This window comes from Octodon degus, unplaced genomic scaffold, assembly GCF_000260255.1.
Source record: "Octodon degus isolate 3935 unplaced genomic scaffold, OctDeg1.0 scaffold00003, whole genome shotgun sequence".
Classification (NCBI taxonomy): domain Eukaryota; kingdom Metazoa; phylum Chordata; class Mammalia; order Rodentia; family Octodontidae; genus Octodon; species Octodon degus.
In genome coordinates this window covers 36727056-36740015 of record NW_004524579.1, presented here as the reverse complement: position 1 = coordinate 36740015, position 12960 = coordinate 36727056, and the positions used below count along the sequence as shown (strand labels likewise).

The 12960-nt window shown below is 40.3% G+C and overlaps 1 protein-coding gene across 6 annotated transcripts in view; it reads right to left on the bottom strand.

Moving 5' to 3' along the window:
• Window positions 1-12960, bottom strand: part of Nedd4l (neural precursor cell expressed, developmentally down-regulated 4-like, E3 ubiquitin protein ligase) — a 342174-nt gene that overhangs the window by 145387 nt on the left and 183827 nt on the right. For all 6 annotated transcript variants that reach the window (XM_023715286.1, XM_023715293.1, XM_004623689.3 and 3 more), the window contains one exon: window positions 297-378. In XM_023715286.1, coding sequence (XP_023571054.1) covers window positions 297-378 — 82 coding nt within the window. The remainder of the gene's footprint in view (window positions 1-296; window positions 379-12960) is intronic.

The window sequence follows — 12960 nt, the reverse complement described above, 5'->3', positions numbered from 1 at the left end:
TCTTTGTAAGAAAAATAATAACTTGTAGCAAGTCTTGTTTTCACAATATCATTTTTGCCATCACTTAACAAAAAACCAGAAATGATTCACATCTTCGGTGTTATGGAAAAGTTTCAGTCTTGGGAGAATTTTTAGACCTGCTAAGGGCAGATGCTTAACAAATAAATATGTTAAATATTTTAAAATAAAAAATCCTGCCATCTTTTTCTTCAAATGGAATTTCTACAAAGCCAAAATTCATAATTTAATCTGATTAAATTATAGCTTAAATAAATTTTCATAAAACAGCAACCTACCTTTTTAATTGTTTTGGTCTGTACCAAAGCAAGTTCTCTATTTTCATCTGCTACATACAATGAGAGTTTCACATATGGATCACTGCAAGAAAATAGTTCAGATTTAGTAGGATTATATTTTTTGTTAAAAAGAAAGCAAAACCTAAGTGAAAATGTAAACATATATTAATTCCTTAATTCACATTAATTCCATAAACTAAGAAATAACATTTGAACAAGTCCATATACCCTGAAAAAAGTTTCTATCAACCAGAGCCAATATTTATTTAAAAACAAAAAGAAACTAACATTTTGACTTTAAAGACGATCTTCTTTACAATTCATTCAAAATCACTAACCTGCCATCATACTTTATAAACAGATTTTGAAAAGATTATAAGAAAGATTATTCAGAGACATAAAAAATTGTTCACATTTGTGTAATCTAGCTAGAAACTTTAGTTTACATCTTGTAATCTTATTTACACTGTATATGCAAAAATTATTTTTCTTTCAAGAGAAAGTAAAACAACTGTTTATTTAAACCAAGACCTAAAAAAAAAAGACAAGAAAGAAGCAAGACCTGCTATCTTATAGGTAAAATAAATATAACAAAAAAACAAAATCAGCAACAATAACAACAAAACCAAAGAAAACTAAAGCCCAAGGTCAAGATTATACAGCCTCAGATTAGTCTATGTCTAAAAATCTATGTCTCCTGACTACAACTCCCAGAAATCCTTGTGTGTAAGACACTATCATTATTTATTTATTTAGTTTGTATTTTAGGGAAGAGTCCACAGAATGTTCAGGGTCTCACTACTACATTGAACTCCGTAGTGATCGACCTATTTACAGTCTCCCAAGAGTTGGGATTACAGGCTGCAACACCATGTTGTCTCAGTCGCAGTCTCAGTGCACCCTGGGGGCGGGGCCCTGCACAGCAGGGCCAGAGCCTGAACCCCAGCCCCTGTGCCTGCTTGCAGGTACTTTAATTCTCTGAGCTATTTGGCTGGCCCAAAACACTACCTTTAATAATACTTTCCCCGAGAAACTGAAATCTTTGAGCAAGATACAGATTGAAAGGTTTACTTGGTGTAGACAACCAATGAAGAGTTTAGTCCACTCAAGTTTTCCAATATTGCAAACCCTGATATAGTTCAAATCTCGTCAAATGGTCCTGGAAGGGGGAAGGGGGACCAGGAGACAAGTTTTACAATAGAGACTCTGCAAAATTATAGAAAGCGTTCTTATATAGTTAATGCCCCAGTTTTACTCATCTAGTTACACAAAGCTGACAATTTATTCCTATCACTTCATCACATTAGTTTCATGCCAATTTGAGTTATCCTTTAGTGGCTATACCAAAATTGTTGACCCTTATTTTGCAATTTTCAGACTATTTCTAAAGACAACAGATTACTGTTATGATAAAATGCTAACTATATTAATTTCTGTTTGCTATATCAAACAACAAATATGCCATGAATTTCTTTACTGATCATAACAGATTACCAGTAATCAAAAAATCAAAAGTTGAAGGCAAATGAAAAATAGTACCGAAAAACTATCGATCAATTTCACCTTTAGTCTATAAACTGTAAGCGTTGGTTTAGTTCAAAAACATCTAACCAGATACACCTAATTCTAATCTGGACACTCTCAACTTCAGGAAAAGATAAGCTACGAGCCAGCAGCGGGGAACCTAAGGTTTGGGGCATGAGACAAAATCAGTTTCTCAGTCAGTGGTGCTTGGGTCTTAGTAAATCAGAACCACAAGAAGAAGAACATGGCCAAACACAGATCTCTGAGGATCCATGCCCAAACCTGAACTGTGTAGTGGCAACGTAAAATTTGTAGTCCTAGCAGCTATAAGTGCTGCTGACAAACCTGATCCCAGAACCACAACCTGAACAGCCACTACTGTAGACAGTATTTGAAAAGAGAATTTTGTGACTATGGAAATTAAAATTTCGAACTGCCAAGTTATTGCTAAAATGAAACTTCAAGGCACCCTCAAGGACAGACTTTGGTATACCTTGAAAATTGTATGCACACACACACACACACACACACACACACACACCCCACACCACACATATCTCACATTATAGGGAATACCATAAGTTCTGCTGTTACCTCTAGTTTTTATACCCTTCAGATATCATGCCATGATTGCTGGCTATTATATAACTGCAATAGGGAACTATTATAATAAGGTCCACATTCTTCTCTTGGTCATTCATTCACCTCATTTTGTAACCCCTCCTTAGCTCACAAAGTGACACATGCCCTTGTAGTGTGGGAAGGGTCACTCAGTGCAGGACAAAATCTCACAGCTGTAAAGAGGAAGGCATGTCGGAGGATACAATGTTTCCACAGCTCACCCAGATAGACACCAGGGTATGACCAACCCAGGGAAGATTGGTCAAGAAACTTCCTGGTAGGAAATATGGTCTGAAGAAAGAAACAAAGGCCAAGGTGCAGGAGCTGGCTGAAAGCCAGGACAGCATAAACTCAAAGGGAGAGGCAAACAGTGGCTCAGATAGCTCTCAGGACCCTCCTGTTTTTCTGCTGGGACTGAATTCTTCTGGTAGTTCGTGAATAAAATGTGATTGACAATGCCTAACTCACAGAGTTACTAGAAGGAACAGAGAAAATCATGTACTAACACTAGTACCCAACACAGCATGACAGAGTACATGCACCTATAAATGACAGCGATCATATGCAATTGATATTGTCCTTCCTCCCTGGAGACATTTGAGGTTCTCTAGTTGCTTCTTTTCAGTCCCTACTTTCTGCTTTGATTGCTGATTTGACTTGACACTGACTTACCACACAGTGCAAAGCTAGGTGCTGGCCAACCACAGCTTGTTAACTAGTATGTGCTTCCCTGTTATTCACAGGTACCAAAGCCTTCTGGAGATCTGGGTCGGGATGTTCAACAGGTCATCATTACAACAATTTACTCCTGGAACCTAGTTAGTGGCTGGTGTTTAATACAACTCAGGGATAGCATTAATATGATTATGCAAAAAGCTCAATGCTTCATAAGACAATGTGGATCAGAAAAAAAAAACAACAAAAAAACAAAAAAAAAAACTCCAGTCTGCAAACCTTTAGTCCAAAGCCTCGCATTCTTCCTTTCAGCCTTTCCAAGGAGACGACAAACTGATACTAGGATTCAAACGACCTTCTGCTTACCAAGTTCTACTATATGTCAGGCAAGGATACAGCGCCAGAAACAAAACCAAATTTGAATGGAGCACAAAGAAATGCAATGCAGATGTGACAGAGAATGTCAAGAACCCAGGGATGCAAGGATAAGCAGCAGAAGTCCTTGACCTATGCAAGCCAGCGGTCCCGAGGAATCTGGGTTCCTGGCCTCACCCTAGACCTGGTTATCTGCACTCATCCTGTGTCCCAAATGATGTCACTCTGCTGGGCACCACTGCCAGAGAGGAGTCTGAGAGAAAAGGCCAAGCTCCAGGGAAGGGATTCCAGGAAGAGATAAATGCCCAGCAATGAGCTGGAGTGGGGATTCTGAGCACTAAGGTATGGCCAGGCTGCAGTGTGGGGACTCAAGGAAAAGAGTCAGTCTGGGTTCAGACCACAAGAGGCAGGTGGCCCCTTCAGGGCTCAAGTCTTAGCTTTTCAAAGCTCACTTCCTGGCTCCTTTGTCTAGGCAATGTCAATGTCACACAGTTTCTCTGTGCCTGTTTTATCAAACAAGCACAGCCCAACCGGACATAGTAGTGCCCGACCAACTCCATTTAATATCTTGAAGTGTTCTGTATTTTTATAGCACCTGTTATTTACTCATTTTTGTCCAAATAAATAGTCTTCACTGAGATCCACATATTTGCAGGGGGTAGGTCAGGGAGATGAGGGCAGAAGCTTCCTTGAACTGGGCAAGTTTTGCAGTGAGACCACATCTAGGCTGGGCTGCAGTGACACTGCCTTGTTTACCAGCTATAAGGCGTTTTTCCAGGAAGCTTGCACATCAGAAGAATGCTAAGAAAGATCTGGCTCCTGGGGGAGTGTAAGGCCACACCTGAAGGAACTGTCATTCTCTCTGTGGAAGGAATGTGCCCAGTATTGTTGAAGGCAGTCTGAGAAAAGGTCAGTGTGTGGTTCTCCACAACTGGAAGATAAATCAAACTGATTGTCACTATCTGACACACTGAGACATGCACCAAACCCAGAGAAAGTTTCACCAGTAAGTCTGTATTGCTAAATGATAATCTGTTGTGTTGAAGGTCTTCTCATTCTTTTTGTCATTTTTACTATTATCATCAGTTGCACACAAATTACTTAGAGCCTCAATAAATCACACTTGCAAAATACAGTCAAGGAAGGGGGCAAATACTAGGAAGTGTGAAAAGGGATAAAACACAGGAAGACATGCAATAATACTGAACCTGAAGCTTTCAATCTCAGAAATTATCTAAGATTGAAAGCAATGTAACACATTCTAAAGAGAATCAGACAATATAACACTCTCCTACTGAAAGGAACAAATTATTACAAGTTTTCTGGAAAGTAATAAGGAAAAGCTATCAAGAGCATTCAAAGAGACAATGCCCTTTGACTCAGCAAATCTATTCCTGAGAATTAATCCCAAAGAAGTAATCATAGAGGTGAGTAAGTAGTTATCAGTCAAAATGCTCATTACAACATCACATATAAAACAAAGCCAGAAATAACCTACTGGTGCAATAGGGAAGTGATTAAATAAATTAGGGTATAATCATATGCTATAATATTATAAATCATTAAGACCATATTTTTTAAAGAATACTTTAAAAAGAAATTCCAGTTATAATATTAAAGAATAAGCAGAATCTAAAAATTCTGCTATCCCTTTCTTACCATAAAAAATTAGTGCAAAGTCATTCTCTCTGGATGATAAGCTTATGAATTATATTGATTTCCTTTATGGTTTTACTGGTTTTCTAAATTTCCCACTATAAGCAGGTACTAATTTTATAAATACAAAAATTACAGAAATGCCAGTAACATTTATACACACGTTTAATTACAATCTACTAATCAGTGAGACACTGACCCTGAAATTTCATTGCCAATCAAGTCCTCAATAACAAACCCAAAGTGGCTTTGCATAGTTTTCCTACCCAGAAAATTGTCTTCCACAAATGCCTGCTGAGAATTTCTTAAATAATATGCACATCTCTTACAGCACTCAAAACTTAGTGAAAGTTATGAAGAATGTGTTCAAAAGTATCACTCATCACTAATATGGTCAATGGGTCCTTATGTTCCTAAATATATGTGATTTTTTCCAACAAATATAAGAGCAAAAGTGGTAATATCCAACCATATGTCCAATCTTACATAATGATATCTGCTAATCTGAGCAACAGATAGGTAATAAACAATAAATAAAATAGATAATATATCAACCATTGCTAATCACCTATTATTGGTTTGAAAATCTGTAACACATGTAAGTTAAAAAAAAAAAAAAAAAAAGTAGGGCCTGCCAAATAGCTCAGCAGATTAAGGTACCTGCAAGCAGGGGTAGAGGCCAGGGGTTTGATCCCTGGGCCTGCCATACAGGCCCCACCCCCAGGGCACACTGAGACAGCAATTGAGGCTGGGTGTGGTGGTATGCACCTGTAATTCCAGCTCTTGGGAGGCTCTAAATACGAGAATCACTAAGAGTCTGATCTAGTAGTGAGACCCTGAACACCCTGTTGACTCTTCCCTAAAATACAAAAAAAAAAAAGTGAAATAGGGCAGAGTAGATGCAAATTCATTTCTATACTTCTCCTAATTAGCTATAAAGGGCATGAAAACTTGACAGCATAGTCATTTTCTTGCCAAAAAAAAAAAAAAAATACTCTTAAGATACATTAGCTATGATTTTGGTTTTCACACCCTGGTTGTGTCCCACAGTCTTCATAGTCACTCCGGAAGTGTCCAGCCGGGACTGGCTCCCTCCCTACACCCTCCTTGACATCCACAACCAGCCACTCACGAGTCCCACACTTAGATCACAGCGAGTCCGGCAGCCAGGACAACTGCACGCGTATCTCTCATCTCTGACACACACATGCACAGGTCTCCTAGCTCTGCATATAAGAAGCAACTCGCGAAGCAACTAAAAGGAGTTTGTTAGGGGAAAAGATGTCCATTCAATCCAAGTGTGTGCTCTTCTGGTGTCCATATTGTAAGTCACTAAAGAGCCAAATTTTACCTATGCATTACTACAATATCTATATAATTGCAAAAGATGACAGCCAGTGACTTGCCTATGATGATAAATCAACATAGTCCACTATGTCCTATGTCTTTTCTGCTCTGCTTTCTGCTCTGCTCTCTGCCCTGCTCTCTGCTCTGCTCTTCTGTCTTTCTGTCTATCTGTCTATGTCTGTCTGTCTGTCTCTCTTATTCTTTTTGTATTTCGTGTAGGGCCTCACTATGCAGCTCAGACTTGTACTGATCCTCCTGTTTTCAGCCTCCCCAGCACTGGGATTATGGGCACATGCCACCATGCCCAGTCTTGCAGCTGGCTCAGTGTGCTGAGGGGCAGGGCCAGAATGGCATGTGGTGCCAGGGATCGAACCCTGGACCCTGCACTTGCCTAAGCAGGTGCTTAGTCCACCTACTGTGTGTTTTCTTCATGCATGATACTTTTCTTTTTATGCTATTAAAACTTTAATATAGCCAAAGAGAGTCAGTATCTTCTAAGGCAATAAAAACCAGAAATTTAACATATTTTTGAAAACTTTCACAATGGATTTAATTTCTCAAAGTCACTGAGAGCTGATCATGTGCAAAGAAATCTGGTACACACCACGGTGGAGAAAAGGCAAAGGGATGCAGATCCTGCCCTCAGAGTTGCCTTTTATCCTCCAAGGACGTCACAGACAAAAAGGAGAGTTTATGATGCAGATCTGTCTCTATGAAAGCTGGCACACTGTTATACATTAAGAAGTCTACACATGGGTTCTCTAAGGTGATCTAAAATGTAGGGGAAACTGTGAGCAGCAGTGATAACTTCAGTATCACTTATTAAGTACCTTCTGTGTGCGGCACCATCTAGTCACCTGCCTCCTCCCATCCCCACGACCTCAGAGAGAAGCCAACTGTGTCCAGCACCCCACCTCACAGGTGCGAAGACAATAAAAGGACGTGAAGCCAACTTTTGAACCTCATTTTGCTTCCAAAGCCCACCTTTTGTCCAGAGGTACACCTGCCAGTGTGCAGTGCCACTCCCTGAGGTGCCAAAGATTTAAAACAGATTTTAAACAAAGTTTTAAAACCTTAATTTTTTTTTTTTAAAAAGGGAAGAGAATGGCAAGGACAGAATGCACGTATGCATGTAAGTAAATTACCTTAGTATGTTATATATTTGTTAAATGACATGAATGTTAAACTTGACAGCCACCTGTGCTTTAAGGAATAAAATATTCTGTACTATCACAACTATAGAAGAAAGCAAAATTACAACAGTATAAATATACTAAGCCATGCATCACTGTATCACAGTACTAATGAGATCATTGCTACTTTGCTTCTTTACTCTCATCCTCTTTCCAAGTGACACAGATGCATCATTATTTATCTGGGATGCCAACATTGACAAGTGACACACCTAGTTCCAATATGGTCCAAAATAGATGGTGCCAATTAGAAAATTTAAACTTAAAAAAAAAAATCTTATTTGTGCCAGTAAAGTAAGAATAGGCAAAAGGTAATTTGCAACATTAACACTAATCTCTGACTTAATAGCTTCCTAGTTAAGTAACAGGGCAAACATCTCCAAGAACCTTTTAAAAAAGTATATGATACTGTACACTAGTGGGAGACCAGGGGTATGTTTCGGTTTCCTTAACCTAATACCCATACAAATGTCCTCTTAGTGCACAAGCCTCACGGTCAAGGTAACAGCAAGGATTTCTGTACGGGAGCTCCTGCCAAGGAAGCGAAACTTCAGCACCGTGTAGGCATGCGGCATTTCCTGCATTATCACTTCGCAGGGGTGTGGGTCAAAAATCTCACTCTGTCAGAGGCCTCAAATGTGCTATTCTCCTATGCATATTTATGAGAAAGCGTAGTCTGGATTTGTTTACTATCAAGAAAATCACCAAATTTCCAAATTGAATCGACAAGGCTTTACAGGAAGGGACATCCTCTAAAAACATAATTCAGGAATGAAAGAACACATGTGCACAGCCATGTCCAGAGCAAACATACATCCGGGGAATATGTAATGTCAGCTCAATGTCTACAGTATGAGAAAAACCAAAAACAATACATTTACAGATAAAAAGATATGGATTTCTCAGATTAGAAATGGAACAACAAAGTTCACGCTACTGTGATCAGTCCTCATAGTATAAAGGAACGGTGTCTTAATATACGATCTGTAATAGGCCTTACAGAAACTTCAGCCACATGAGAAACACTGTATCAAGTACAACCTACACCAGAAGAGGGCCGTGGCCTCACCAGCTACTGTCCCTCCAGGCTCCGATCATAAGAGAAAGCAGGGCTGGCTGAGATGGATCTAGGCTGGTCAGCCTGGTTTTAACAACTGTGGTCCTAAATGATTATGAGTCCTTGATGCTAAATCATCTCTAAAGAAGTTCCTTGAAAATCACTTGTTTTACTCTCTGAGTAATATTGTACATTCTAGCAAAAATAGGAAACTTGCTAAAGCTGTTAATCATCTAGGTTAGAGAGGGCAACGTATGCTGTGCATAGGCAGTTGTCATGTGAAGTCTTGTGTCACGGAGACTGCTACTCCTACAAAAAGCTAGGAAGTGAGAGCGCTCTACTGTGGAGGAACTGCAATGCTCCACACCAGTCCTGTTACTGTCTCACGAGCCTCTGCGCAGTCTTCTTCCATGTAGCTAAGGAGGGCTCCCTTCCTGCAGGCGCTAGAAGCACCAATTCTCTGGCGGTAGCTGTACAAAAGGATAAGCACAGAACCACTTCCAACACACACAAGCTCTTGGTTGCAGGTGCATCAGAGGATGCTGGTGCTACACACAGGGCCATAGAAGCTGAGGTGACTGAGGAAGCCTGGGAGAGGAGCAATCTTTGGAACAGAAGGTCTGAAAGGCAGGCATCGAAGTCATATGGAAGGCTGTGCTCAATCCCAGAGGGTCCACTTCAGAGGCTCCCAGGTACATACATCTCTAGCACTTGGCTTACCTGTGCACCCCACTTTGGGAAGGGCCGAGAAGCCCTTTTTCCCTCCTGGTTTCTCCAGGATTCAGCATAATGAGTTCACTCAATTCAATAAGGAGAATGGAAAGGGGCTAGGGTCAGCTTCAGCCCATGGAATTCCAAGGACTTTGTCTCTCTTGAAGGGCTTAACCTGGTTATTTGACACAACACACATTTACCAGGGTCATAGGAAGAGCAATCTACAACTCTTATCTGTAATTATAATTTATCAGTCAGCACCAGGGGGAGAAGAGCAAGTTAGGACCTGCACAACACATAAAAAAAAATTATCTGTCCAAGGAGCCTTTCAAGAATTCAGTCTTAAAGGAAGTAAGACGAAAAGAAAACTCCCGAGATACGACCATGTTAACTCACTTGTCCTTCAGAGAGCCTGGTAGGAGACTGAGTTACCAGACCTGCTCATTTGTTCCATCACAGAAGTCAAACCAAGTAGAACTTTGCTTTTTTTTTTTTTTTAAGTCCAAGGATACATTCTCAACTGTTTATATTATACATGTCTTTTAAAAGATGGCTTTGTTCATGCTTAAAACACAGACACACACACGCGCATGCGCGCGTGCGCGCGCACACACACACACACACACACACACACACCCCAAGGACCAGAATTATTTTCTTATGATCCTGAAAGCCAGTTCCCTGGATAGCTTCACTTCTTTCCTCATGATCCAGGAGAAGACAACACTGGGAAGACAGAAGATGCTAAACTTGATGCCAAAGTGCACCATACACTCAGCTTTGTCACACCAGACAAGGAGGCAAGTTCTTAAAGACAGAACCACCAGAAGATCCAGTCTTATTATCTAAACAGAGCAGTGAGGGAAAACAATTAATTTGGAAGACTCATTCCTTTTCAGACCACAGTTCGCTTTTACTTGTATCCACTGACTGTGTCCTTATGCATAAGGGAAATTTGAACATAGAAACAGAGACACAAAGGGGGAAGATGACATGAAAACTCAGGGAAGACATAGTTCTGTGACTGAATCATCCATCTATATAAGCCAAGGATTGCCAAGCATTGCCAGGAAGGAGGGCGGGGAGTGGGAGGGAGTTAGGGTGGGGGAGGGAAGGGGGAGGAGGGGGAGAGGAGGAGGGGGAGAGGGAAAGAAGGGAGAGAAACAGAGAGAGCGCAAGATATAGAGAGGGAGGGAGGGAGGGTAGAAGGGAAGGAAGGGGATGGAGATGAAGACAGAGACAGAGAGAAAAAGAGAAAGAGAAAGAGAAAGAGAAAGAGAAAGAGAAAGAGACAGACAGCGCGTGAGCACAGAGAGAGAGAGAGAGAGAGAGAGAGAGAGAGAGAGAGAGAGAGAGAACACCCCTGCTAATACCACCATCTCAGAATGTTGCCTTCCATGACTATCAGACAGCAAATTTCTGCTTTTAGCCACTCTGCTCCTGGTGCTTTGTTTCAGCAGCCTTTTTTAGAAACCCTTTTGGGCCAAACCTGATATAGATGTCTGATTTTTTCCCCTCATTTTAGGAAGATGGCTCAGTGATTTTTCCAACTATATGTAACATCTTCACAGGGACTGGCGCAGGCACCACACTCAGACGTTGGTATCTGTGCAGCCACATGCATGAACAGCTTCAATCAGCACTAGAGAGAGAGCCCACAACACTTTCAAAGTCTCTTCACATCAGGTTCTGCTCGCAAACAGATTTCCTGCAAACCCACACGAACGTGTGTAGTTTCTAGGTCTTTCCTGGCCGTTGGAACTGCTGATAAAAGGCTGTGGATCTACCCGGGTTGCCAACCCTTCGCGCGTTCCAATCACAATTAGCCTGCACCTGAAAGTGCCTGTGAAATCCTGGAAGTCTTTGGGAAGGCAAACAGATGAAAGTCTTGCCTCAACTCTCAGAAAAATAATTTAAAAGTTTTATCTGTAAGTCTGTAAGCATGCAAACAAATCACAAGAGGACTTTCCTGTTATACCAAGCGCTTCACTCTATCACTGCAAGACTTTGTAAAATGCAATTTAAAAAGCAAGAGGAAACCCATTGTATTGCCAGTGTCATGATCAACAGAGCAAGGGGTGGCCTCTGACAGAGCCCTGCTACAAGGCTAAGGGGGCGAGCGGCACAGGGCACATATTTCTCAGCTAGGCAGATAAATATATAGCAGGCACTCGCATTCAGAACGCATATACTCAGGCACTGTACCAAGAAGAAAGTTTATAAAAGAAATGAAGCCCTCATCGCGTTGAAAATCGTGGTTGATCTACCCCCACCACAAACAACGAACTCCTTCCTGCGTCTACAGAGCTTAACACGCTGGAGATTTTCCTATGTCTGAAGCATCAAAGAAAGGAAAGATATTTGGTTCTCTTTTCCCCAATTTTATCTGTTTAAATTTAATGGTATTATTTATTAGTACATGTTTATAGTATGTGACGAGCACATTTATTATGGAGTCTGCCCACGTGCACAGCACACTGTAATTCTTTGTTTACTCCTATCCCTCCACTCTTCTTCCTCTTCCCACTTGAAAACAATCTGATCTTTTATTTTTCTCTTTATTTATATTTCTTATATAAAAGAAACAATGTACTATTTAAACTTGTGTGTGCTTTATTTCAATTAGTATTACAATTCTGAAGTACATCAATTTATCTACAAATGCCTCCAGTTTATAATTATTTATGGCAGTATATTACTCTATTGTATATAAATACATTTTCTTATTCAGTTTTTGATAAGCACATAAATTATTTCCAAGGCTTGGCTATTCTAAATGGCACTGCTAGAACCATGGGCACACATATGTCACTGCAGTATGACAACGCTAACTGTTCTGGGGAAATACCAAGAAGGAGAATGGCTCACAGTCAAATGGAACATTTATTTTTAGTTTTTTGAGGAATCTCAATAATGATTTCCCAAGTGGTTGTATTAGTTTAGACTCCCACCAACAAGACTGCAGGGTTCCTTTTGCTCCACAGCCTTGCCAGCATTTGTTATATTTTTTATGATAGCTACTTTCTAGAGTAAGGTGGCCCCCCAGTGTAATTTTAATTTCCATTTCTCAGATGGCCAGCGATGTTGAGTATCTTTTTCATACATTTATGGGCCATTTGTACTTCTTTTAAGAAGTGCTTATATATTTCTGTTGCCCATCTTTTTACTGGGTCTTTTATTCTGGGACGTGCTTAATTACTTGAGTTCTTCATATATACTCTACATGTTATACAGAGAGGACTAGCTGCCAAAACCTTTTTCCAATTCTGTAGGTTCTCTCTTCACTCTGTTGGTTGTTTCCTTCGATCTACAGAAGCTTTTTAAATTGATATCATCCCATATGTTGATTCTCAGTATTATTTCTTGTGCCACTTGGGGCTGTGTCCAGAAAGTCCTTGCCTATGCCTATGTCTTCAAGAGCTGTACCTATTTTATGTTCCAGGAGGTTGTTTGTTTTAACATCTAGATCTCTGATTCATTTTTATTTTAGTTTAGTATATGG